The 27,310-nt window shown below is 43.8% G+C and overlaps 1 protein-coding gene across 1 annotated transcript; it reads right to left on the bottom strand.

The window, feature by feature from the left end:
• Positions 1-834: 834 nt before the first annotated feature.
• SNCG (synuclein gamma) lies at positions 835-27,310 on the bottom strand. Its single transcript, XM_020805953.3, has 5 exons — positions 26,865-27,310; positions 17,170-17,211; positions 14,565-14,692; positions 2,341-2,433; positions 835-1,293 (listed from the first exon to the last, which is right to left on the bottom strand). The coding sequence occupies exons 1-5, from the start codon at positions 26,983-26,985 to the stop codon at positions 1,273-1,275; spliced, it is 405 nt and encodes a 134-aa protein (XP_020661612.1). The 5' UTR covers positions 26,986-27,310; the 3' UTR covers positions 835-1,272.

Genomic DNA, 27,310 nt, shown 5'->3' with positions numbered 1-27,310 from the left:
TGACCGGAGCAAAGACGATGGAAGAGCAGCTAGGAGAATACAAAGATGATAGAAACAGCGGGTGGAACTGCAGTGAGGGAAGGAGGGCAGACAGACGAGAGGAGGAACTGGGAAAGGAAGGAAGAGAAAGCAGAGGAAGACAATGGAGGAGGGGAGCAAGAATACAGAGTGTGGGGAGTGAATTTGTGGGATGCACAGGAGAAGGGCAGAAGGGGCGGTCCACCCCAAGGTCACTGGTACTCACTTAGTCTCTCACCCACTTACAGCACATTATCCCTGGCATGTGACTCCAGCAGACAGTTGCCTCTGCGGAAGGGGAGCACCTTGGTGACAGTGGCAACTGTCTGGGCGCCTGGAGCCAACAAGGGGCACTTCTGCTTATTGTCAGCATTCCGAAAAGTTCATGCTGTATCACTGGGCCAGAAAGGTCCAACACAACTCTTAAAGGGGACGGATGGCTCAATCTAAGTAGAAACATATGCGGAAGCAGGAAATTTTTTCCCCCAAGCCAAATCATGCCCCCAGCGAGATATATATCTATATATCAGTGTGGATGGACTCTTAGTTTGCCATAGTACAGAATGGCTCTGGGAAAGGAAAAGGTCCAGTTAGACCATGTGCAGGAAAATGTGTGTGTATCCGGGGCGAGGATGGGTTTGTTGTACCACCTTCCTGTTTGTGAAAATCTACTAGCCTGGTGTGGTAGAGCCACCCTGCACTCTTTTCGCCCTGCTCTAATCTCTGGTGAAAACAGTTTTTTTTCCCATATCATCATCACAGCAGATTTGCTGTTCTTCAATGGCTGACTAAGACCAAGGAGAAGAAGACAAAGACTTCATTGAAACAAGTTCTTTTATTTTGTCTCTTTAGAAAAGAAAATATGTCCACCATTTCCAGGGATCTCGAGGGCTGATGCTAGTGGGCAAAAGACATTGCTCGGCGATTCCAACCACAACTGTGCTAAGACACATCAGCTACCAGGCCACGCACTTGGAAAGCTTGAAGATGGGCAAAGAAGAAAGCACAAAGGAAATCGACAGAAAGGGAGACGCACAATGTGCTGTGCACACAAAGTCACCCCTAACACATATGATCAAGAGTCTGACAGACATCTATGATAGTTTGATACGAGGCAAGTGAAAGACTGCAGTGCCAAATGAAGTTAGCCTACGGTATGAGTGCTTTCCCTGCTCTGGTGTCAGCTAACATTTCTGCATTTACTCCTGGGATTCTCATTATTTTCCCCCCTCCTACTAGAAGACCCGAGGAGGGTTAATTTCCTTCATTTTCACCCTGGGAAGAAGAAAGACAAGAAAGCAGGTTAATGTTTCATGTTAACTATATAGAACTGACTCCAGAAGGGTGGTGAGTGGGAATCTGCAGAACTGTGGGGAAATAGTCAAAAAACACTAAAAGGGCAGTGACAGGCCTTTGGAGTCCCTTGCATCCAACTTAGTAAGCAAGTGATCAGACTGTAAGAGACTATGCATCTGTATGTTTGAACGACTATTGTTTTAATATTGTTGGCCACCTTGATTCTTTCAGGAGAAAGGTGGCATATAAATGATACTTACTTACTTACTTACTTACTTACTTACTTACTTACTTACTTACTTACTTACTTACTTACTTACTTACTTACTTACTTACTTACTAAATATAAATAGCTAAATGAATATTTCTCTGGAGGAATCATGTGTGCTGATACTTAAGGTCAAGACACTGATCTTGCAAGAGAATTGAGATTTCTCACAGTTCCTTGAGCTTAATTTTTCAAAATAGACGCATATATCTATATAAATAAATTTATCCAATAGTTTCTTAAAGAAGGCTGCTCTTTATTCCGTTGAAAGTCGGTCCCTGAACTACAAATGAAATAATGATGGTAGCAAATAAAGACTGCAAACAGACAAATAATTGCTGGCTGTTTTCTTTTTCCAGAGCTTATGACAGTCTGTACTGCAATAATTTGTCTACTTTTGCATCTGTTAAACAGATTTTGGAGGGTTTTGCCCTGCAAAAATGGGGCAAAGATGTATTTGTACATCACTGAAAACAAAACTTCTCTTAGTTTATTTTTTAATTCCCTCTAACCATTTATGTTTTTTCTAGCCTAATAAAGTGAAAATAGGCCATGTGTGGACTTGCAGCTGGAAAAAAGAAAATGGGAGCATTTGGACTATAAAGATTGGCAGAAAAAAGATCTGAAATCACCTGTATGCAGAAAACAAATGGAAACCAGCTCAGCACAGAGAAAGTAAGGAAAGAACAATAGATGGCGAGAAAAACCCCAGACCAGCCAAGGATTCTGGGGTTAGCTGGGCTGTGACTGTGGTTTACCTCTGGACTGGTTTCTGTGGTTTCCACTGGGGCGTCATCTTCTGCAGCCTCCTCAGGTGGCTCTTCAGGCTGCTCTGGGTGTGCTAAATCCTCCTGCAGACCATAAACAAAAGGGTACACACTTATTGGAGTAAAGCTCTCTGAGGACTCACATGTTAGCACAGAAGCTTCACATCTTGACTTCAAGGAGCCAAAGCAAATCCTTTAGAAGAACAGGTTACAAGTCAAAACTCCAAAGGCTGTTTATCTGGGGGAAAGTTGAGGAAGGTGGACCATGGTAGAGCTGCACTAAATTATTTTGCAAGTCTTAAAGGGAGAAGAAATTAATATATAGCAACATCTTGGGCAGCATCTTGCTTGGTTAGTTGAACCCATTTTCTTTGGAAATTTGTTTGGGAATTCGTTCCACTACATGATGAAATGAATTCTTTGTTTCATCATGTATGCCAAACAACAACAATGAATACTTTCTTCAGGTTGGTCAAAAATAGGGGAGTACTTTAAAGCAAAAACATAACCTGTTGTTTATCCCAGTGATAAGGACACAATTCTATAAGGACTTTTCTATAAGTATGCCAGTTTTTGTGTTTGTTATGTGCTCTCCTGTTCCATCTGACTGATGGTGACCCTCCCAGGGTTTTCACAGTACTGTACAGTGCATGAAATATTTAAGAAGTGGTTTTACATTACTGTCACCCAGTGAGTTTTCATGGCTGAGCAGAGCTTTAAACCCAGGTGTTACATAACAGCACTGATGTTACCTGTCTGTCATGGGTTTGGAGGGAAAGTTCCATCCTATGGGGAGTGGAAGGCGGGACATCAGGAGGAGGGGCTGTACTGTATAAATATGTGATGCCGGTGTGTGAGAGGAAGATGCTGAGACAGACTGTGAGACACTGGGTTGGGACGAAGCAGCAGCTGGGGAAGAAGAAGCTGTTGTGGGAGTCTGTGTGTCTGACAGGGTACTACTGTGGGTCAGAGTACCACCCTGATAGGTTCAGGGGTCTGTTGGTTAGCCAGAACTGATGGGTTCAGGGTCTGTGCTTTAAGTTAAAGGTTCTAGGTGAACCAAACTGTATGCTTGTGTGTGTGAGAATAAGCCACGTTACTTTATTTTATTCACCTGATTGTTTTATTTACCCTGTTTGTATTTAAAATAAACCTTATTCTTTTATTGTTTAAAAATCCATCCCTGGTCTGTGTGACTTATTATAGGGAATGGTTGGTGGCAGCTTAGTGTAACTGTGTGACATATCCCAGTAGGTCTGGGTTTGTCACATTGATTGGTGTCCAGCGTGTGGGATACGACTGGTCCAGTTGTCCAGCGGTCCAGCAAAGCCTTGGCAAGTGTGCCCAGAGCAAGGGGGGTCTAGTCAGGGACAGTCTGAGGCGCGTAGGTAATCTTCTAGGTGTACCTCACGGGGAGGTGCACTAGTGGAAGAACGTGCCAACTGGGGAGACTTAGATTAAGGTGCTCTGAGGCAGCCTAGTTTTGGCGGGAAAACGCTGAGGCAAAACTGCGTAGCAACAGCGAGCTAGCTTGCCAGCTGAGAGGCCCAGCAGAGGGGGGTAGGCTCTGACTCGATACTGTTACAAATTTAGTGCTGAAGAACAGCAGACTAGGGAGAGCTGGTTCTGAGGCAAAAAGGAAAAAAGTGGTCGTTTTATTTTGAGGCTTGACTTTTTAAAGCAGCCTGTTCTGAGGGGGGTTATGCCCTTGACTCGAAGCCAAGTAGCAGACATGAGTGAAGTGAAAGACCCCCAGATTGACCAAGGTTCTGAGGATGAATTTGGCTCAGTGCAGGGTGACAGCACAGGAGAGCAGGACCCAGAACTCAGGAAAATACTCCTAGCCCAACAGCATGAACTGAGGGTGAGGGAAATGGAGGAAAGGTTAGAGAGAGCGAGAATGGAGAGGGAAGAAAGAATGGAGAGAGAGAGAATGGCGTTTGAATTAAGAAAACTGGAACTGATGAACCAGAACAATAATAATAATAGGGATTCTGAGGGAGGCCAACTGTCTAAGGCTGACCTGAAGAAATTCCCTGTGTACCACAAGGGAGATTGTCCTGAGGTGTTCTTTTCCTTAGTGGAAAGAGCGTTTGTGGACTTCTCAGTGAGGGAAACTGAGAAGATGACCATCATGCGATCTTTAATCAGTGGTAGCCTGGCTGAGGTTTATGCCGAGATGCCTGAGGAATTGATGAAAGATTTTGCAGAGTTTAAAAAACTGGTGTTTGCAAGACATGGGATAAATGCAGAGCAGCTGAGACAAAGGTTCAGGTCCCTCACTAAAAAACCAGAACAGACTTTTACCCAAGTGGGGGCCCAATTGGTGAGGCTGCTTGAGAAATGGCTATCGCAGGAGGGAATAGAGACCTATGAGCAGCTTAAAGACTTGATAGCCCTGGAACAGTTCTATTCAGTCCTGCAGGGGGAATTGAAATTCCAGGTGAGGGAAAGGAAACCGAAATCTGTGGCAGCAGCCGCAGAGATCGCAGATTTTATCTCCCAAATAAGAAAGCCCTTGGGTGAGGGGAAATCTGTAGGTAAACCCAAAGAAACCTACAGCAAGTACTCTCAGGGACCAGGGAAAAGCCAGCAAGGGGGAGGGGCCCATGGTGAAGGGAAGCCCTCAGACATGAAACCAAGACCTCAGATTTTGGAGGGAAAACCAAAACAAGATGAGAGAGAATCAAAATATACCAGAAAATGCTATTTCTGTCAGGGAAAGGGTCATCTAATCTCAGAGTGTGAGAAATTAAAGCAGCTAAAAGGAATGGTGCCTCAGAATTCTAGTGGGACCAAGCCAAAAGCTGTGTTCTGTGTCCAGAAAGAGCAAAGCTCATTGTCACAGAGGGAGCCTGTTGCCATGACTACTCAGTCTGGAACAGCTACCTATGCTGATCAGGCTGAGGAAAATGGTCCTCTTCTGGAGGTAAAGCGCTGCTTGCTGATAAAAACAGATTCTCAGTTGTTTGAGACAGCAGGGGTGGACGTAGGAATACTTGACCGTCAGTATAGGGGGCTGCGGGACACTTGTTCCCAGGTAACCCTGTGCCATCCAGATATTATTCCTAGGGAGTTTATAATCCCAAATGAGAGCATGAAGGTGGCAGGGATTGAGGGGCAGATAATCTCTCTGCCAGTAGCAGAGGTACCTGTCAACTTTCAAGGCTGGAGGGGAGATTGGCGGATAGCGATTTCATCGACTCTGCCAGCAGCCGTGCTCGTGGGAAATGACCTGGCTGAACATGTGAAACGGGTGCTAGTGATTACACGCTCACAAGCCACCACAGGGACAGTTCAGGGGGGTAATGATGAGCCAGAGACGGAAGCAGGTGGGGGAAGTTCAGAAGCTGTGGTGGAAACCTTAACCACAGACAGCAGATTTGGACAGGAGCAAAAGGCAGACGCCACTCTCCAAAAGTGTTTTGAACAGGTGACTGACGCCCAGCTAACACCTGAGACCCCAGTGAGATTTCTGGAGAAAAAGGGGATTTTATATAGAGAAACCCTGAGGAATATCTCAAAAGGGGGAGATGGGATCAGAAGTCAGCTGGTGGTACCTGAAAAGTATCGCCCCATGATCTTACAAAGGGGGCACTCTGACATGTTTGCTGCACACTTAGGAGTCAACAAAACACAGCAGAGAATCACACAGAATTTCTACTGGCCTGACATAGGGAAGCAGATCAGGGAGTTCTGTAAACAATGCGATGTGTGTCAAAGGCAGGGGAATAACCGCGATAGGACCAAAGCAAAGTTGTGCCCTTTGCCTGTGATTGACACTCCGTTCAAATGCATAGGGGTGGATATTGTGGGACCTTTGCCCAAGGCCACAAAGAGGGGGAACAGGTTCATCCTAACAATTGTGGACCATGCCACAAGGTATCCTGAAGCCATACCCTTGACTAATATTGAAACTAACACAGTGGCAGATGCTTTGGTGGGGTACATGTCCAGGATGGGATTTGCCTCAGAGATAATCACAGATTTGGGCACATCGTTCACGTCAAAGCTCATGAAACGCTTATGGCAAATCTGTGGAATAAAGCACAAGGAAACCACTGCTTATCATCCGGAAAGTAATGGGTTAACTGAGAAGTTCAATGGGACTCTAATGCGCATGATTAGGGCTTACTTGGCAGAGAATCCAAACAATTGGGACCAGAAGCTGCAATCCCTTTTGTTTGCTTATCGATCAGTGCCACAAGCCAGTACCGGGTTCAGTCCATTCGAACTTTTATTTGGGAGAAGGGTGAAAGGGCCCCTTGATTTGATAAAACAAAATTGGGAGCAGATCACCCAGGATGACCCACAAGACGTTGTGACTTACATAGACACCTTGATGAATGACCTAAAGCGAAATCTAGAGCTGGCAGCAGAAAACCTGCAAGCGCAGAAGGTCAAACAGAAAACATGGTATGACCGCAAAGCTAGAGAGAGGCACTTTGACCCAGGGGAGGAGGTGCTTTGGCTTAGGCCCTGCAGAGAGAATAAGCTGCAGCTCAAATGGGCAGGACCATATAGGGTCATTTCCAAGATGTCAGACCTGAACTACCTAATAGAGCAAGAGGAGAACCAAGCAAGGAGGGTGGTTCACGTGAATGCCCTAAAACCCTACTACAGAGGGGAACAGAGGGTTTTATTCGCGATAAAAGCAGCTGAGAGTGAGGAAGCTGAATTACCCTTCTGGGAGGGTAGAGGGGAAGTAAAATACAACCCAGAGGAGGTAAAGATCAGTCCTGCACTCACCCAAGACCAGCAGCAAGAATTAAAAATGCTGCTTAATAAATATCAACAGGTATTTTCCAACAAGCCGGGGATAGTGAAGGGAGTGATGCATCGGATCCACACAGGGGATGCACCCCCGCAGGCAGTATCCCCATACCGAGTAACGGGACCCTATAGGGACAAGGTGCGGAAGGAGCTGGACGAAATGCTGAGGGAGAACATAATCGTCCCCTCTTCTAGCCCTTGGTCCTCTCCAATAGTCCTTGTGGACAAGCCTGATGGGAGCATTAGGTTTTGTGTTGATTACAGGAAGTTAAACCGTGTAACCACTCCTGATGCCTACCCAATGCCCAGGCTAGACAACCTGATTGAAACCATAGGGGGTTGTCGGTTCATCTCATCATTGGACCTGGTAAAGGGATATTGGCAATTAAGAATTGATCCCAGGGATCAAGAAAAGACTGCCTTTTGCAGCCCTTTTGGTCTCTATGAGTTTCGAGTCCTGAGCTTTGGTCTCAGGAATGCACCAGCCACATTCCAAAGGCTGATGGACCAGACCTTGGCAGGGCTCAATGACTTTACAGTGGCCTACATTGACGACATAGGGATCTTCAGTAATACCTGGGAAGATCACCTGATACACCTGGAGTTAGTGCTGCAGAGGTTAAGTGCAGCAGGGCTAACAGTAAAGGCCAGCAAGTGTCAGCTGGGTAGCCCAGAAATAAAATACTTGGGTCACATGGTAGGGGGAGGAATGATAAAACCCCTGGAGGCCAAAATAGAAGCTGTTCGTGATTGGCCTAGACCCAACACCAAGAAAAAGGTCAAATCATTTCTTGGGTTGGTGGGCTACTACAGAAAGTTCATCCCGAGGTTTAGCGAGATTGCGGCTCCGCTGACCGATCTGACGAGGAAGACGGCTGATGACCGCATCCCGTGGACCAGCGACTGTGAGGCGGCGTTCCAGAGGTTGAAGGAGGCGTTAATCAACTATCCTGTCCTGCGTGCTCCAGACTTCGACCGGGAGTTTATCATCTACACCGATGCGTCTAACAGCGGGGTAGGAGCAGTTCTGTGCCAAGAGGATGAGAATGGTGACCAGCATCCAGTGTCCTACCTGAGTAGGAAACTTCAAAAAGGTGAGAGACATTTGGCAACCGTGGAGAAGGAGTGTTTGGCCATAGTCTACGCGATCCAGAAGGCCAAGCCTTACATCTGGGGAAGACATTTTATTCTGTGTACTGACCATTCACCATTGCAATGGTTAAAGACAATGAAAACCCACAATAGTAAACTTATGAGGTGGGCTTTAAATCTACAGGACTATGACTTTGAAGTGAAGGTGGTCAGAGGGTCAGTGAACTGTGTTGCTGACGCCTTATCAAGAAGACCTGAAGACTGAAGACGGCGAAAGAACATGGACTATATGTATATAATGAAAACAAAAAGTTAAAATGTACCTGGTTTTGAATTTGGTTGGTATTAATAAAGGTAAATTGATGTACTGTATATGGTAAAATGTTTAAATGCATATTTGCTATGGTTAACTTGGAGTGTAAGTATATGTAAGTATTATATGGTATGTATAAATGTTGTTGTGTATTTTATGCAGGTTGTTTTTTTGGTGAAAAGCACTTTTAGCTTTCCCCCTACAAAACAACTTTTAAAGAGGGGAGGTGTTACATAACAGCACTGATGTTACCTGTCTGTCATGGGTTTGGAGGGAAAGTTCCATCCTATGGGGAGTGGAAGGCGGGACATCAGGAGGAGGGGCTGTACTGTATAAATATGTGATGCCGGTGTGTGAGAGGAAGATGCTGAGACAGACTGTGAGACACTGGGTTGGGACGAAGCAGCAGCTGGGGAAGAAGAAGCTGTTGTGGGAGTCTGTGTGTCTGACAGGGTACTACTGTGGGTCAGAGTACCACCCTGATAGGTTCAGGGGTCTGTTGGTTAGCCAGAACTGATGGGTTCAGGGTCTGTGCTTTAAGTTAAAGGTTCTAGGTGAACCAAACTGTATGCTTGTGTGTGTGAGAATAAGCCACGTTACTTTATTTTATTCACCTGATTGTTTTATTTACCCTGTTTGTATTTAAAATAAACCTTATTCTTTTATTGTTTAAAAATCCATCCCTGGTCTGTGTGACTTATTATAGGGAATGGTTGGTGGCAGCTTAGTGTAACTGTGTGACATATCCCAGTAGGTCTGGGTTTGTCACACCAGGTTTTCCAACTTCTTGTCTATCACAGTCTACTGCACCAAACTGGTACTCAAATACAGGGCAAAATCCTGTTGGTGCAGTTCTGCAAATTTAAAGCTCATTTAGCTTCTGCACAAAGCCATCACTATGACCAGTATTCCATTCTTTACATTTATGTTTATGGAACACTCACACACCGAGTATGTGGATTCCCTAAAACACATACTTAAAGCACAGTTAGACCTCAAAAGCACACAACATGTATTCTGTCTTCACTAACCAGCAGAAAGGTTAAGGGAGTCCTTAAAAACTGTATTTAGACATCACTTTGGCTCCTGATATTCACCAGATAGTGGCCACACACTATCAAGCATATTCAATGAAAGTGGGGATTCTCAGAAAAATAGAATATAGTTATCACTGGCACATTTTACACATCCCCTTCCTGTGCTCATTTTAACATATACAAACCTGCTTTTGATTATCTTCTTCAGAAGAAGACCACAGTTGTGCTCACTTTACATGTTAAAAAAGGTCAACATTGGCTTTCCTCATCCTTAAAGTTGTACCTGGTCATTCTATATTACTCATGTATTCAGCTTTATACCTTTATAGTGAGTGAAATTCTTGAAATATATATTTCTGGTGGTAGTGAGGTTGTATGATATGGATGCAGCAGTGGTGCTAATACTTGGATGAGTTAATGACTCCACATAAAGGAGCAAAACCTTAGGTAATCAGCTTCTAAATCATACCATCTGCACTGAGAAAAGTTAACAGACACCAGTGTGTTTTTGTGCAATTTATCTTGCATTTTATATTTTAATTTTACAGTAATTTTAATTTTGTCCCACACAAGTGACATGGTAGAGTTGATGAGGCATAAGAAACAACTCTCATTCTCAGGAAACTACGTTAGATATATGAGCCAGTTAATATACACTTTAACATGCATTGAATATGTAAAATAAGGACAGCATCTGTATCAGAGCCTAGACAAATTGTTTTCCCAAACCAAAACTCTCAGAAGAGAATTTTCTGGACTGTGACCCCAAAGGTCTCTGTAAGCAACATTCCAACACTCTGATCTACAAGCTATGCCATAAAAGAACAAACAGGCCCTACCCCTTTCCCTTGCTAAAGTATAGATTTTGATCAAGTTTCTCCCCAGCTCACTTTTTGATACTGGAGGTGAGTTGAGGAGAGAGAACACTGATAAAATCTACAGATCAAAGTACATGTAAATGCAAGATCATACAAGGTGGGGGGGGGAGAGACAGATTTCACTCGGTCCCTCTTGTCTTCCATGTGCCACGCACACATCCCATCCTATTTAATATGTGAATGGGGCAGACAACAGAGTTCAGATACAGTACAAGCAACTGCCTTGCATGTCTGATTTGGCCTTCGCTAAGTAAGTACTGAATTGTGAGGCTTGAGGTGTTCTGTTTGTTCCTCTTATGTCTCAGAAATATATTCTTCACCATGACTTCACTTCTCTGACTCACCAATCTATTTTTAACCAAGCAGGAAACTAGCATCTTGAAAGGCGAGAGCCCACACAATTGCAGGATGAAGACGTGTCAGCCTGAACTAAAATCTCCCCCACTTTAATGTCCCGTCTCATAACCTGGCAAAGCTGACTGCCTAGAAATAGAAAGACTAGATGTAACAGGGTATTGGACTTTACATGCTAAATCATGAGCCTTCTATTTGTGCTTCCATCTCTACTTGTTCTCAACATTTCACAGTGTTACACACTGCTGAAGAGTTTCCCCTACCTTTGTTACATGGCTGGATGTGGACCAAGGTAGATGGAGGTCCGAGCCCTTCCCCTTAACCAGGATTCATCCATGGGTGGGAGAGGCGGTTTGAGCAAAACAACAGGATTGAGGGAGATGGAATCAATGGTGCAAGCAGAAGCTGAGGGAGGGGGCCTGAGGTAAAATATCCTGGTTTTCCCGGCCTGGGTCATCCTGGTACGTGTTGTATTCATTTACTCTTCGTTACGCTGTTGGCAGTGACACCTGAAGGGTATGCTAACAGGCTGGCCTTAGTGGACTACACATGGCTATATAACAGAACTGAAGCTTGGGGCCAGCAGCTGCCATGTGGAGCAAATGCTGACGCTCGCAGACAGCCCACTGAACAGCTGAGGCCAGCTTCCTCTTTAGAAAGGTTCTAACAACTTTTATTTAAATTACCTGGTGTTCTCACAAGCTGGCCAAGGCATTATAGTGTTGTATGGTGGATCTAGCTGCAACCAGCGACTGCTTTTCATGTTATCTCCTCCACAGACAAGAAGGGTAAAGACCATGTTGCTGCTTACTTTCATTCAGGTATCCTTTCTTACTGCCACCATTCACCAATGCGGCATCGTATGTTTTCATATTCTAAAATGTTCTGGCCTATTGGCTTGAGCCTTAATAAATCTAGACAGAAGTGAAATAACAAAACATGGCAAAGCTTTAGCTGCCTGGATAATTTATCCAGGCTCTGTGGCTCATTTACAAATTTAGTGGGCATTAGCTTATGATCACATAGCCAATGCCTGCAATGCAGCAAGCTTATGTTGGCATTATCCAGTCAGGAGAATGGAGCCATGATCTAAGCTGGGAACATTTACATGGAAGTCAGCTCATTTAGAACGGAATTGCACCCAGTCAAGAGCAAGAAATATAAGAAAGATGCTTTGTCTGATACAGCCACTGCCACCCTTCTCCCCACCCTTCTATTTATCAGGTTTTGGGATAGGAGTGAAAATAGCTGTTCTAACAGATAGGTGTGTGGTCACTGGGGATTGATAACAACGCTACCATACCAGCTTCATAACCCTGAAGACCTGCTGCTGATAAAAGAAAGACATTTTGACTGTATCCGTCTCATGATCATAAAGGGCCAGTCCTAACCAAAAGCAAAGTCAGGTAATTACCTCAGGGAGAGGGCAACTTCTTCCTTCTGCTACTCTTATCTGTCGAGAGACCCATTGGCAACTGCATGACCCTTCTTGGGCCCTCTAAAGCAGGTGGCTGCCTTTGCTGTGGTAGAGGACACTATTCTGTTGAAATCCAGTCCAGGTGACTTCTCTACAAGCAAATGGATGCCATCGTGCCCTTTCCCTCAGGCAGCAAAATGTCTTAGCAGAACCCCATGTGCATAGTTTTGTTCCCAGAGGGTTTCCTCTCTGTGCTGTGGTTAAATTAGATACTGTATTACCAGAGATAGCTCCCAAGGGGCAGCACCTCTGGGCCTTCTCCCTATTTTTTCACGGCACTGTAAAGTAACACACTTGTGCTCGGAAGAATGCCAGGTCATGTTTCACCATTCACTAAGCACTACTGGTGAAATACAGGGAAGGAAGGCAGAGTGCTGGATCGGGTGTCAGCCACCTGGATTTAAGTTTGCCATAATATAGAACAAAAGTGCTCTAGAATAGGAAAAGGGCTGGTTAGGCCATGTGTGGGAAAACGTGTGTATACCTGGGGCAAGGATGGCTGGTATGAGAGAGCCACCTTTCACTATTTTGCCCTTCTTTGAGCTCTGGTGAAAACCAGTCTTTCATACCACAGAAGCGCAGCCCCAAGGATAAAAATCTATAGTTTATACTGTGGCACTTTTCTTTTCAAAACTAAGCCTATGTCTTGATATACAGGAAGGCACTTTCCCAGTATGTACTGTACCTCTCTGATATCAATGTACAATGTTAATCAAGAGACCGTTATTAACACAAGCAGAAAACCCAACAATACAAACAGCAAAAATTGTATGAGTCAAAAACCAGCAGAAGCACAATCTTCCTTGATTAACACTGGCTTTTATTATAAGTATGTCAGCAAGGCAAAGGCTTGTAACTGTGGGTTCCCTACAAAGCTATTTCTTCACACAGTGGGCAAAATCCTATTGCATAATTTTGTGATGGCATAAATGGGATCTCCCCATCCTGTCCCATGGCTTCCAAAGGCTTCAGTAGGGTAAAAGGGAATCCTATAGAGCTTAGAAACAGGGGCATAGAAAGCTTTAATCAATTTAAATTTATTACTTCCAATGCCCCCATCTGGTTCAAGCCAGTGCAAAGTTATGCAACAGGATTTGGCCAGTGCCTGGTTACATTATGGCAGTGGTTCCCAACCTTGGGTCCCCAAATGTTTTTAGACTAAAACTCCCAAAAGTCTTTGCTACAACTTCTATCAGCCAGGATTTCTGGGGGTTATAGTCCAAAAACATCTGATAACCCAAGATTGAGAAACTCTGCATTATGGAATTTCTACCATAAGATGTGAGAGCTACCAGTTGAGGATCACATTATAGACAGTACATCTTTGAAAGAAAGAACTCCTTAGGTGCTGGAAGACATCTGATTGGTACAACAGGAGCTTATCACACATCCCAGAATTCACAAATTAGCTTGCTTTGCCTTGCCATTGATCATCAGGCGGTAAACTGGGCTTCCTTTATTAAATCTGATTTAACTGAGCCTTGTGGCACAGTGGTTAAACTGCTGCACTTCAGTCAAACTGTGCTCAAAACACAGGGTTCAATCCCAGGTAGATGGCTCGAGGTTCACTCACCTATCATCTTTCCAAGGTCAGTAAAATGAGTACCCAGCTCACGAGGTAGGAGTAATATTTAACCTGCATAATTAACTTGTAAACCAGCCAGAGAGTGCTTGAAGCACTATGGAGCAGTATATAATCAGCATACTTTATTTATCTGCCCCAGTTATGTCTCTGCAACACTAATGCAATTTCATCTTCTGACACTGTCATGTATAATTTGACCCAGAGGTGGCTTTAATTGGGGATTAGAGGAAGACATGGAGCTTAAGCCTATCAAGAGCTGTTAGTCATGACTGCTACATATTACTTCCAATCTTGGAAGCAACATCCCCCCACCCAAAAAATAGTTGTCTAGGAGTACAGGCAAGAGATTGCTGTTTACACTGTTGATGTTCTTGTGGGTTTTTCATGGGCCTCTAACTGGTAGTCATTATAGAAACAGAATGCTGACCCTTGAAGTGACCCAAAGGCTTCTCTTATGGAGAAGATCCATAAGTAAAAAATTAGAAGTCAACCTGACCAGGGTAGGAAATGGCTCATGGAGAGGGGTTGCAAGGGAACATTTAAAAACTCATTCAACCTGTCATTCAATTCTTCTTTGCAAGTGGTCCCTCCACCTGACACACACATCAACATTATCTGATAGATGCTATTGGGAGAAAGATGTGTCATTTCAGGCAAGCTGCAATTCTGGCCTAAACATAAACCAACAATAAAGGACCATACCTACCTTTTTTACAACCCCAGTGGTGGTTACAATGGTCTCTGCTCCTTCTACGGTCTGCTTTGCCACTGTGTTCACACTGGCCACTACAGTTTCACCCACAAGATTGGCCTGTTCTTTGGTCTTCTCAGCGACTATAAATTAAGCAGAAGCAAGTTGAGTGGATGAGCTTTTGTATGTGCAAGCACGTTAGAAGTGAAGGCATCATCTTTTCAGAATTGGCAGTTCTTCCCATGACAGCAGGAGAACAGGTGAATTCAAGCACCCACTGAGTTGTTAAGCCTTTTTCTGTCCCTGACCACTGCACCTGGTCACATAATTAATGATTATTATCTGTCTGTCTATCTAATAGAGCACTCATTGTAAAAGTTTCCACCCACAATGGTGCAGCCTTGATATGTTCATCCTGATACGCCAGTTTTTCGTATGAAAAAAAAATGAATGGGTACAACGTTATGTCACTCATCCACCTACCCACAACTGCAGTCGTGTAGTACAGGCCAGAGATGGATTTATACAATGGTTAGGAAACAGAACAAGTACTAGGTTTTCCTTGGATTCTGGCCCATTTACTCACAGCTTCCGCAAGGCACGGAAAGCACTGTCATAATAAGCCAGTCCAAAACTAGTACCCCCTTTTCCAATGGTTGCACAATGGGCTTCCGTAACCTCACAAGAAGCTACCGTATTTTTCCGTATATAAGACTATACTTTTGTCTAAAATCTTTAAAAGTAAAAATTGAGGGTCGTCTTATACACAGAAGTAAACTGAGGGGAGAACAAAAACAAGTGGAGGGGAAAGCAGGGATAAAAGCTATCCTGCAGCACTTTGATCCCTCCCCCCCCCTTGCTAAGCCCCAATTAGATTTCTTAATTTTGGATTAGAAAAGTAGGGAGTGTCTTATACATGGGGGCATCTTATACACGGAAAAATACAGTACCTCTGTGGCATCACAATGACCTCCCTGCTCCAGTCCCAGGTTTGGGTCTGAAATCTCAGAGATAGCAATCCTTTGTCTGGCTGAGGGAGCAAGGAGCAATAGCATAGTGATGAACAACAGAGTTAGGCATACCACATGGCCTGCTTTATTTCTCTGCAAGCTATCATAGGCCAGGTAGCCTCTGAGGCCACAGGTTCTTGGCAGGGAGATTCCATGGGTGATCCCTGCCCTTTTGTGATCCCTTCAATGTTACCCCCCTGCCTTGCTATTCCTACCAGGGAAGAAAACTCTGTTCAATTTTGTATATACATTGAAAAATAATAAAACTGTTATTCATGGCCCAGAACTCTTCATACATGACATAAAGTCATGACATTGGGGGAAAACTACAAGTGTTTCCAGGCTCAGCTGCTTTGAGTGTAGCCATCACAGCAAGCTAATAGTGTTAGGGTTCCCTGACAGAGGCGAGGGCTCCTCTGAAGAACTTTTCCTGGGGTTCCTTCAAAAGGAAAGCTGCCTCAGCTGCTACAGCACTTTCAGCTGCAGGAGAAGAGAGCGTTCCCATTGCCAGTCCTGAAATAAGATGCAGCTATAAGTCTGGCTGGCTTCCATTGCCAGCCTGGGTGAAGCCACATCTCAAGCAAAAGGACTTGGGCTGATCCTGAGACACAGTTGGCTGTAGCTATTTCAGGAGACAAGAGGCTTCTTCTACTGTGATGCAAGCCAGTGGCTGGGGAATTCCAGGAGTTGTAATCCAAACAAAACAAAATAACAGCCTTTGGCCATCCATTTTGTAACCTTGCTCAAGACTAAACATAGGAACAAGATGCAGTTACACTGCTCTTTCAGAGTGTTAAATTCACCTGAGTTTTCTTCTCCCCCAGAACATTCAGAGCGTCCATAAATCATATGAGTAAAAAATGACATGGCACCCAAGGGTGGCCGGGGACATTTTGCAGCCTGAGGGAAAAAGCTGGTACTGTCTACTCCCTAATCCATATAACAAAGGGATATGACGGGCAGTTGGATCCAGGCACAGGAGCAGTTGATGAACCAAATGTGATGGAGGCAGCATCGTTTAGAAGGCCCAGGTCCTGTGCTACAGATCCAGTTGTGTTTCTCCAGAATCCTAGTAGGATCTGCTGTCTGAGGCAGCTGCCTCATTCTGCCCAATGAAAGAGCTGGCTCAGGTGGAAATACTTTCTTTTGGGTTTTCTGATGCTGTTAGGGGATTATTTAAGTGAAATCAGGTGTACATATTCAAGAGTTATGAGGTGCCACCTATGCAAGTGAAACCAAGACATAAAATGAAAACTGCTTCTTACTTACACACTAACTTACTGATATACTGCCCCAGTATAGTGTGTTGCCACTCTCTAAGGTAGTTCACAATATACAAGAAAATCATACACTAAAACACTATATAATAAATACAAAAAATGCAATAAAATACAACAAACCCTGTCACTAGCTAAAACTACCTTTAAGTAACTTTAAGTTAAAACCCATTTGAACTTCTCAGGACAACATTCATGTTAGCAGAAGGCAGGTTTATATAATTTGGTCTTAACCAGCTTCCTAAAAACAGAGGGATGGTGCCTGGCAAACTTCTTTAAGAAGCTTGTTCCAGAGGGAAGGTTATACAACATAGGAATGCATGATGACCTTACCTGAAGTCACACTCTGCACTACACCCTCTTTAGTTTTTGCCCCTGAAAAGAGACAACACATCTGTTAGTCTTGTTTTGAGTAAATGGGTGTTGGTTTTCCACAACCACAATGCAGAAGGAGCGTAATAGTTGCTCAGCCCTTGAACCTTCAGCCAAACCCTACCAGCAAGAAAAGAATTAGACATTTGTGTAAGAAAAGGGATTAACTTAAAACATGTCGAGTGACACATGCACAAAGATAATATAATCATCGTCATCAACATCATCTTAGAACTGCAGAGTTAGAAGGGACCCTATGGGTGACTGATTCCAGCCCCTGTCAGGGAGGCACAGCGGGGAATCAAACTCCCAACCTCTGATGTGGAAACCACTGAGTTCTCCATTACACTAGAGAAGGTCATCGTGCAACATGAGAGCACTGCTGGTCCAAGCCAATTTGCAGAACAGCAAATCGTCTCCCTGCCAGGGTGCATTGTACCCAAAGTAAGCAAAATTGCTTTGGCACCTTAGGATTAAACATTCTCACACACACCCTCTTGAGCAGTAAAAATGCTATTATCATACATTACTTAACTGTTCACTGTCCTTTTGTGATGCCCAGCCTTAGCTGCTTAAGGTGGGTGACTCACCTTGGCCAATGTCCTCTTTTTTGATGATATGTAACTAGCTACCCTAACTATAATCCTGGTTTAGAGGAGCACTACTTCACATTTGGCATATTTGCAGATGAAATGTGTGAACATGTGGCCCAAATAGCTTTTTGGATCCCAATCACTAAATCATTGTTTTAATATTTTTTCCTAAGGTCTGATATTCCACTATTTCAAATATTGTCTTTTTCAACAATGCATTTCTTTGACCAATTATTTGCTGATTTAAACCCATAGATTAATGAGATGTGGATTTGGGGCTTGTACAGCCTCAGTGTGGAAACTAATGCAACCTCAAAAGAAGATGTGTATGTGTATGCTTGTATACATATGCATGTGAGCATGGGTTTTTCTGCAGAGGCAAAGGACTGAAATGTTGGAATTTATCCATATATTAAAGGAAATTGGGCTGCAAAAAAAGTACAACCCATCAAAAAATACAAAAAATCATTAATGTACTGCCTACATTAGGGGTAGGCAACATGGACCTTCCAAGTATTTTTTTTACCTACAACTCCCATCAATTCTAGCCAACATAGTTAGTGGTGTAGAACTGTAAGAATTGCACTCCAAAAAAATTTCTGGAGCTACAGCTGCCCACCCCAGTTTACACTGTCCACAGGGTGGCCTGGGACAGATAAGCAGCTTGGCAAAGGTAGACATTTTCTGCTATGGATTTCCTCGGTTATTTGTATTAACAAAAGCATGATATTATTTTTTCCCCAGTCACCAAGTGTAATGCATAGTAAATCCTGGGTGTTTATCAAATCGTAACTTCCCACAAGTTAATCACTTGTTTGTGTTCATCTTGTCTTGATGTCACCAGCCGCAGCAGAATGAAGGCACACCGTTTCTCAACTTTAAAAACAATAGAAACAACAAATGAACTTGTCTTTTGCTTTTCTGGTCTTAAGAGGCCAAAGACCTGGCTCGTGTGTTTTTGTTTGTTTGTTTTTTTCTGCTTAGTAGCCAACAAGAATGGGAGCATCCATGCCCTCAACCTCAAAGGTGCTGTCGGTTAGCTATGTGTGTATTATGTTAACTTAGTCAAGGGAAAATGAATCATGCACTACACCCATAGCTTATTACAGGCCCAGATGGTAAAAGAAAATAACTGTAGGCATAAAAAAGAAGCAAACCAAGTCCTTGCTTGTCTTAATGGATTGTTTGAAAATGAAATAATGAAGGTCATCATAGGCCAAACCTTCCAGAAATGTACCACAAATGCACCACACCCACAATTGTCATTGCCATCACAGGACATCAACACTTGATGAGTGCCATGCACAAATAAATATTGGTTTGTGTCATTAAAGTTTCCCCACTCTAGTTAGGAATGATGGGAGATTTTAGTACAGTGGGGTCTTGACTTGAGAACTTAATCCGTATTGGAAGGCGGTTCTCAAGTCAAAAAGTCTGTAAGTCAAGTCTCCATTGACCTACAGTGCATTGAAAACCAATTAATCCCGTAACAGGCCGTTTTTGTTCCATTTTGTTTTTTTTCTGGTCTGTAAGTCAAATCTCAGTCTACAAGTCAAACCTAAATTTTGCGGCCAGAGAAGTCTGTAACTCAAAAAGTCTGTAAGTCAAGCCGTCTGTAAGTCAAGGGTCCACTCTAAGGATCTCAGTATACTTGCAATAATACACCAACCATCTGCAGAGACACAGGCTATGCAGCAAATCATTGCCTAAGTAGCAAAAATAAATCTTAGAGGCCTGGTGTAAAAATCCAGTAATTGGCTCCTATGACCTATTATTTGCTCTATCTTAAATCACATTTAATTGAAATGGGGGGGGGCTTAATTTGCAAAGCTCCTTTTAACTTTACACTTGCTTATGAAAAAATGCTTCTTTTATAATTTTATGTACAACACTTTTATTGGTGATGGTTGTCACCTTTTTTTTTTTTTTAATCTTGGCTTGTACCTTTTGCACTCACCTGTAACACCAAAATCGAGCATGTGAATAGTTTTGTCTCCCTGCCATGCCAAAAAAGGGTGTGTTCCCTGCTAAATAATTTTAGCATGTCAGGCGATTAGAGACAGAAAGGAATTAGGCCAGTGAAGAAAGTGGCGGAGCGGCTCTACTAATTTAATTAGCACGCATTATTAATTACTCTGCTGCCTGAGCAAATGCAAAAGAGATGCAAAGAAGCATAATTAACTTGGTCTAATTTCTTGTATATTTTTTAAAATGCTACCAGCCTCTGTTACTGGCCCTGCTGCTCTGCCTGCAAGGACAGCCAGAAGGGCAGAAATTTAGCAGGTAAAAAGCTTTTTCTGCAATGAAGGTCACTTCGGAGAAAAGGTCAAATGAACCGCTGGTGCATCTCTCAGGCTTGGCTTGGGCTGCCACCTTCCCACTCCTACTGCCTCGATGGAGGGTTTTTCCCCCAGGGGTGTCTCTGTGTGTCTTTTAAAGGTATGGAATCTTGTTGGGAAAGGGGGGGGGCAAGGACAAGAGAATAGAGCCTCACCATTAACTTCTGGGATTGAAAGGCCAAGGAGATGGAAAGAATAGCAGAGGCAAGGGGGAGAGAGATGCCCTTCCTGTAACGGTCTTTTTGGTGTTCTTTAAGGGCCACACCCAGTGACTCAGACTTTATGCCTGGCATGAAATCCGATCTGGCAGCACGAAGCTTTGCCAGCAGAGAATAGCTGTTGCAAACAACAAAGCAAAACACGCCACAACAGACTGTGGCAGGTCAACCATTGCCTGTAGCTTGGGTGTATAAGGTTACAAGTTCAACCTGTCCCTGTGGGTGGATGCATAGGTGGTGGTGGACCAAGAAGACCTGGGATCTGGCTGCCCTTTCAGTTTCCTCTGATTCTAGGCTAGCCCCAAAGTCACAGTCTTCTGGAGACTTCTGGACAATAGGAGCTTGAATTCTCCCAACGGTCTTCTTGTTTCGCACGCACACACACATGCACACATACACCATTGTTACCAATGCCACCCACTCTCTGCCTCACTCTGAGGAGATGATAAAAGATGATAGGCTCTCTGGAGAGCACTGTCAGCTACATAAAGTGATCCTTGCTGCTTCCCATAGGGCTGTCCCCCTTGTGAAAAGGGTGCCACAGCACAAAATCCCTCAGAGCCCAGGGTTTGTGGACCAGCTAGTTCTGGGAAAGAGTGTGTTGTCTGAGCTAGAAAGGCTCTCTGGAATGGCACGTGTCCTCCCTGGTGGGAAGGGAAAAAGCTGCACTCTGCTGCCCACGGTGGGGGCTGGTCTTGACTGTGGGCAATGTAAAGGGTTGGCCATGCCACGGCAAGTTTTCTGGGGCTCTTGAGGGCTTGCCATTGCCCCACCCCAAGCAAACCCCACTGGGGCTTCACTTATGTAAGAGAGGAGATCTCAGAGGGTGTGCTCCCAAAGGTCCCCCAAACCTGGAGCCAGCCAGGAAAGAGATGCTCAGAAAGATCAACACTACAAATAATTTATGAGCAGGGGAGGAGATTGTGTGTGTTTCCAACAGCATTCTTGGAATATGTTATTCTTAAAGGGGGAGAGGTCTGATTTCCCCACCCTAAGCACCCTGCTGTCCAGATTTGCACTGTGTCCCCCATTTTCTTTTCTATTGGCCCCAGTCCCCAAAATTTGGGAATCATTTCTGTCTTGTGGGCAAGCTTTCCATACAATTTTGGTCTTCCATCTCACATTGTTAAACAACCCACACACAAACACAACATCACTCAGCTAATACTGGCTTTTGACCAGGGATGCAAAATATATGACCATCCAGCTGCTAATGCACCTGAGGTTTCATCAGTCCTAATCAGCAGACCTGATTATGAGGGTCAATGGGGTTTGTAGTCCAACAACCTCTGGAGAATCACACAAGTTCCCTATTCCTGCCACAGTTATTTGTTTCCACAGGCAAGCGCCTTCCTCTAGACTGGAACTCAAATCCTGCCAGGAGGGATGGTCGAAAAAGGCAAAAGAGAGAGAAAAGGAAGCCAAATAATGGGAAGACGAAGATAGCAAAGAGATGAGGAAAGGTGCAGAACTGCATATTTTCCCCTTTGATCCTGGCGACATATTAGTTTCAGCCATGGATGATTTGTGTCTCATAATAGATTCTCTCTGAGGGCCCAAAGGCTCCAGAAAGAAAAAAAGTTCCCCACCCCTATTGAACCAACCAACCAACCAAACAAACAAACAATTTCTCAGTTTTTGGTGGGAGTCGAAGTTTTGCTTTTACATTGTTCCAGTAGCTTTGCAGCAGCCTGTCTTGGTCCCTCAACAGGGTCTGCTGAGCCCTGTAGCCCATTTGTCACCAGATGTCCTGGAGCTATTGAATCTGACACAGCCCCTGTTGACCTGGGTGATGACCAATCCGGTATGCATTTCTGTTTATCTCCTCTCATCATAATTGATGGTTGATGGACACAACTGGTCTGCCTTCTCAGCTGAGACCTGTCTGGCTTGGGAGACCACTAGCATAGCTCTCAATCTCACTGAGGCATGCTAGCCCTTCCACCTCAACAAGGCCTGTGCCCATGCAGGGATGGTCCTTTGAGCCAGAATTAGTTTTTTGGTAAAAACCTGTATCTATTATATAATACCAGTCCATGTTTTATAGTTTTGATTGGCTGTGTCTGGTATTTTTGAATAATAATATATAACAACAAAAAAAACAACATTACAAAGATGGGGTTAAGAGACTGGGCAAAACAGTCTTCATACACTCACATCCCAGCATTCTTATCTGTTGTGATTCGCTCCTCCCTTAGCAATTAAATTTAGTAAAGGTTTCTAGCTTTAGGGATAGACATCCTCTAAAATAATCGAAAGACTGTCCCAACCAAGTCTAGTTGAAAAATAAAGACCCATAAGAAGGGGAAGAGAGAGAGAGACCACCTACAGTTAGCACTTGGATGGAGACCAAGCAGCAGGTCACCTGGTCACAGTTATTCCCTGGATCACAATCTTCCCTGCTATGGTTCAAAAGGAACATATTAAACAGCAGTATCTGTCTGTAAATTTGCATCTATACATACGTATACATTATAATAATTGTGCGCCATCAAGACCATTCTAACTTATGGCAACCTTTTTCACAGAAGCAGAGACAAATTGGATGCAGATCAACACCCTGCTTGGTCCTCTGTTCTACTGAGCTGCTTAACCTTAACCTTTTAAAGTTATGTGTGAATGACCCCTCTCTTCGTTTGCTCAGGCCATGTAGTTATTATGTAGCAAAGGTTATGTTTGAAGTAGTAATACAGCACTTAGGCACTGTGACACTGCTCCAGGTTATGCTCATTAGCTTTCTTTTACTTAGTTGCCTTAAAACCTTACACCCTTCCCCTTACTATAATGTCTACTCCTGTGTTGCTATTCACTCACTAGGAATATTTAGCTAGTTGGCAATACTTAGATTCCTCACTGATAATTAAGTCACAATGTACAATGCCTATAATAACATAATACCTTAGAGTCGAGATGACAGTTGCAGGATCTGGATTCTTATTACAGAAAACTGATATAAACTTTTTTATTTTCCTTCTACCTGACTAGCCACTGATCAGCAGTTGATGGGAAAGGCCTCCTTGGGTCACCAAAAAGGCCACTGCCTCCTGAACTAGATTGGCAATGGCTTAGCAAGGGGGGGGGTCTGACTCCCAACAGTGTACCAATACCGATATTCCCACACACACACACACACACCTAAATGAGGGTTCTGGAATGAAAAAGGTGCTAGGTGGCTTCTTTGGGGGACTGTGAGCTCAGATCAGTTCACATACTGGAAACAACTTCCAGAATTAGAATATGCAGTTGTAAATATATATCTTCTGTACTCAGCTCTGGTTGGTGGTTCTTCAGAGTCTAGATTTTTCAAAACGTTGATCTGATAATCCTGAGCTTTGCTCATCCTGCAGTTAGATAAACAGAGCTGCCGTGTCCTGCAGCGGCCCTTGTAAAACCAGCTGAGGCTCTCACACTCTGCAGTGACTCATCAGTATATTGCAGCTTGTTCATGGTCAGGGCCTTGGGGAGATAGACAATATATATATTATATATATATATATAATAAAATCACTGCCACTAAAGCAAGGATAGGTTGGCTGCTAATTTGCTGCATCATTCAGTGCCTAGTTTTAAAATATATCCAGGTAAGGGTCTAATTTGCTTTCTCACTGGCCAGTAGGATGTTTCAAATCTTCCACATAAGAAGGTGTCACCATAGCTGTATTTCCTTCAGCCTCTCCCCTCTGTTCTCCTCTCGCTACCTTCCCCTCAAATGTTGTTGCAAGCAGGTCTTTGGGTGTGCCATGGAACAAAACAAAACAAAACAAACCTCTTAAATCTGGTGGGATTATGGAGATTCATCATGTCAGGCTGCAATAATCCCGCAGTGTGTTTTTGTTCTAGCAGTGTCTCAATAGGTGTGTGTGGTTGTGGTTGTCGACTTTGGCCATATCTAACTTGAAATGCCAGCTCTTTGTTACTCAAAATTATGTTGGAAAAGGAGCAGTCTTATTTTAAAATCCTTTGTCTTCCAACTTAAAAAAAATACTTCACTAATGTTACTAACACAAGTTACATTTGTCTGCATTTATGCAAACCCTTTACATCATTTAATAAATACAGCTAATGGAATCATTTATTATTCATAGTAGCCTCTCTGCACATATGAACTAAGAGTAGACTTACCCCACAATAAATGGAACACCCTTTACATCTCTCATAAAATCAGAACAAGAGATAGCTATAAATTCCCCTATCGCTCTGTCGTCTGTGTTTTCTCTCATATGTTGTGCCACACGCTGAAATACCTGCTTGCAGCAGCAACTGAGGGTGGAGGCAAGAGAAACCATAGCTATCTCATTATATACTGGAAGATTTGAGATATCTTACCAGTCAGCAATATATGTGCTGATGATGTGACACAATGGACAGGAACCCAAAGATGTCTCTTGTCTACTGCAAAACTTTATGGTTATGAAGTGAAACTAATGGGACAAAATGTCCTCTCTTGAAACAGACTGAAGACTCTGTACCAAGCGATGTAACTGAGGAAAGTGCCACGTTGGGGTCAAGGCTGTGGGAAGAGGTGAGTCTTTGTTCGGTAGGTTGAATGGTTGCATTTAGACTGCAAAAGCAAAGGCCACCAGGGGTGCAAAATATCAGCTGCAAAGAGATAGAGAAAAAAAGCATTTCTCACCATTATGAATTCTTCAGTCAGATGTCCCATGACTGAGCAGAAACCTGGTGCTAGGGCACCGATCTCTAGCTGTAGGGTCAGGATGGCCCCATAACACAATCATGTTTTTGACTGAGGGTATATGAGAACATCACCATTGTGTTCCACCCTTCTGTTTACTGGCTCTTCTGTAGGGAAAAGTGTGTGGGGGTTACCCCACTGCAGGATCCCTCCAGCCTGCTTGCTTCTTCGCTTGCCTGCTCGTGTGTGTCTACCCCATCCATTCCACCCTTACTTGTCTTCCTTCTAAAGGCAGGTGTGTATATGGTGACTGTTTGCCTGTGGAGGGGGAGAGAGGGTCAATGTCTCTGTGGAAGTATCCATGCTTGCCTCGGACTCTCCCTACTATTGTGTGCTGCATCTTTCAACCCACCAACTACAGTGGCCACCAGCCACCATCACTTCTGTTCTCATCTACCCTGCTTCCCCGAAAAGACATAACCTGAGAATAAGCCCTAGTATGATGTTTCAGGATGCTCGTAATATAAGGCCCACCCCAAAAATAAGCCCTAGTTAAGTGAAATCCTGCCCTCCACCATCATGCAGCAACCAGAAGAAGATGACATGACTGTATTTTAATAAATGTAGATAGTTGTACATGAAAAAACCAAAACATCCCCTGAAAATAAGCCCTAATGCATTTTTGGAGCAAAAATTAATATAAGGCCCTGTCTTATTTTCGGGAAAACATGGTAAGAGTAAAATTATTAAAACTATGTTTCCAGATTCATGCTCACACAGCAGGAAGGAAGTATTTGCAGAGATCCTTCTTTCTTTCTTCACTCATTGATTTCTTTCTGTTATCTCGCCTTCCTGCCATCTACCTGTCATCCCAGTTACACCATTTCAATTCCAGTATGTGAAAGAAGCCCTACTAGACTCACAACATTGCAAACATTTGAAAGTCCTCTACTCCCAGACTGGAGCAATGCTTACAACTGCTTCTCTGCCAGGCAATCAGCTTCAAGGACAATTTCCCGTTAACCCAACAAGGTGAACGGAAAGGGACTCCACTGTGTTTTTGGGAAGACCAAGAACGGAGCTCCCTTCAGCAACTCTCAACTGATAGTACAATTCAGTAGTTGTTGATCCTCCAATACAGATTTTATGTGTGTCAGAAGAGTCCTGCCTCCTTTACTCCTTTGCAGTATGACGAGCCCCTGCAAGTAAGCTAAAGGTGAAACCCTGAATTACAAACACACACTTCAGAGGAACTCAATGCCTCCTGATCTTAGCATTGCTCTGTTCTTATTCAGAAAACAAGCAAGCAAACAAAAACAAGTGGGACAGCACAGGACAGGAAAGGAGGAATTATCATTATCCCAAACCAGCATGGTTAGCAATCCAAAATCAGAACCAAACAACAACCATCAAACTTTTCCATCTGTCCCCTCCCCCCCGGGCGCTGTCCCCAATGCAGTTGAAATGCAGACATCACTTCCCTTATGCACCATCCCCACTGCCATTCTGCCCGTCCTACCTAGAAAAAGACCCTGCTAAGTTCAATGGGAGGTGTTCCCACGGAAATGCATATGCAGATCAAGAGCTTAAAGATCCAGTGTATCAAAGGTAACATGGGAGGGTGTTTTTTAAAATGAGACTGCCTTCATCATGCCATATACTTCTTACTAATTATAAAAAATGCAGTTAATAAATGATCTTACATGGGAGAGACCCAATCAACTCATGGCTCTTTGCAAAAGGTCCTGATATTTGTCACTGGGCAAACGAAGGGTAACATCATCTCCCTCAAGGTCACGAAGCCCACAGGGATTTCTTTCCGGCTGCACCGCATGTGCAAATGCCCTTTCAAGAAGCGAATGCTCTCACCTACCGACATACATCACCCCTTCCTTGGTCTTCTCAGCAGCTTCAGTCACTCCCTGCTTGGTCTTTTCTGCAGCAGCCACCACCCCTTCTTTGGCAATGGAGAAGCCTTTCTTAAAGACATCCATGATGAGGAGGACTGGTTTGGCTTGAGAGGTACCTGCAGTGAGGAGTGCCTTGTAGCAAGCTCTTTCTCCTCTTGACTGGGCTGCTGCTGCTGCTGCTGCTGGCTTTCTCCGCAGCCCCAGCCCTGCTCGCTCCCTCACTTTCTTTCCCTGAAAGTCTCTCTGGCTTTTCTCCCTCTGCCAGATGCAAGCAGCGTATCTGGTGGACTGAAGCCCCCTCCTTGCCAGCTCTTATTGATGAGCTAAGTTGCAGCGTAGCCAATGCCTGCCAGAGGCTGAGGCTGAAATATTAATGATATGGATTTGCCTGGTAAGGTTTTAGAGAAAA

The sequence above is a fragment of the Pogona vitticeps genome, chromosome 3 (assembly GCF_051106095.1).
Source record: "Pogona vitticeps strain Pit_001003342236 chromosome 3, PviZW2.1, whole genome shotgun sequence".
Lineage (NCBI taxonomy): Eukaryota > Metazoa > Chordata > Lepidosauria > Squamata > Agamidae > Pogona > Pogona vitticeps.
This window is presented reverse-complemented; position numbering and strand designations above follow the sequence as displayed.

Bases quoted from the DNA above. Each gene is read 5' to 3' on its own strand.
- SNCG (XM_020805953.3), bottom strand. From the start codon at position 26,985: ATGGATGTCTTTAAGAAAGGCTTCTCCATTGCCAAAGAAGGGGTGGTG. The intron at 14,693-17,169 runs GTAAGGTCATCA...CTTAATTTATAG, and splicing joins AGTGCAGAGTGTGACTTCAG to TCGCTGAGAAGACCAAAGAA. The intron at 2,434-14,564 runs GTAGGTATGGTC...TATGGTCTGCAG, and splicing joins CCACTGGGGTTGTAAAAAAG to GAGGATTTAGCACACCCAGA.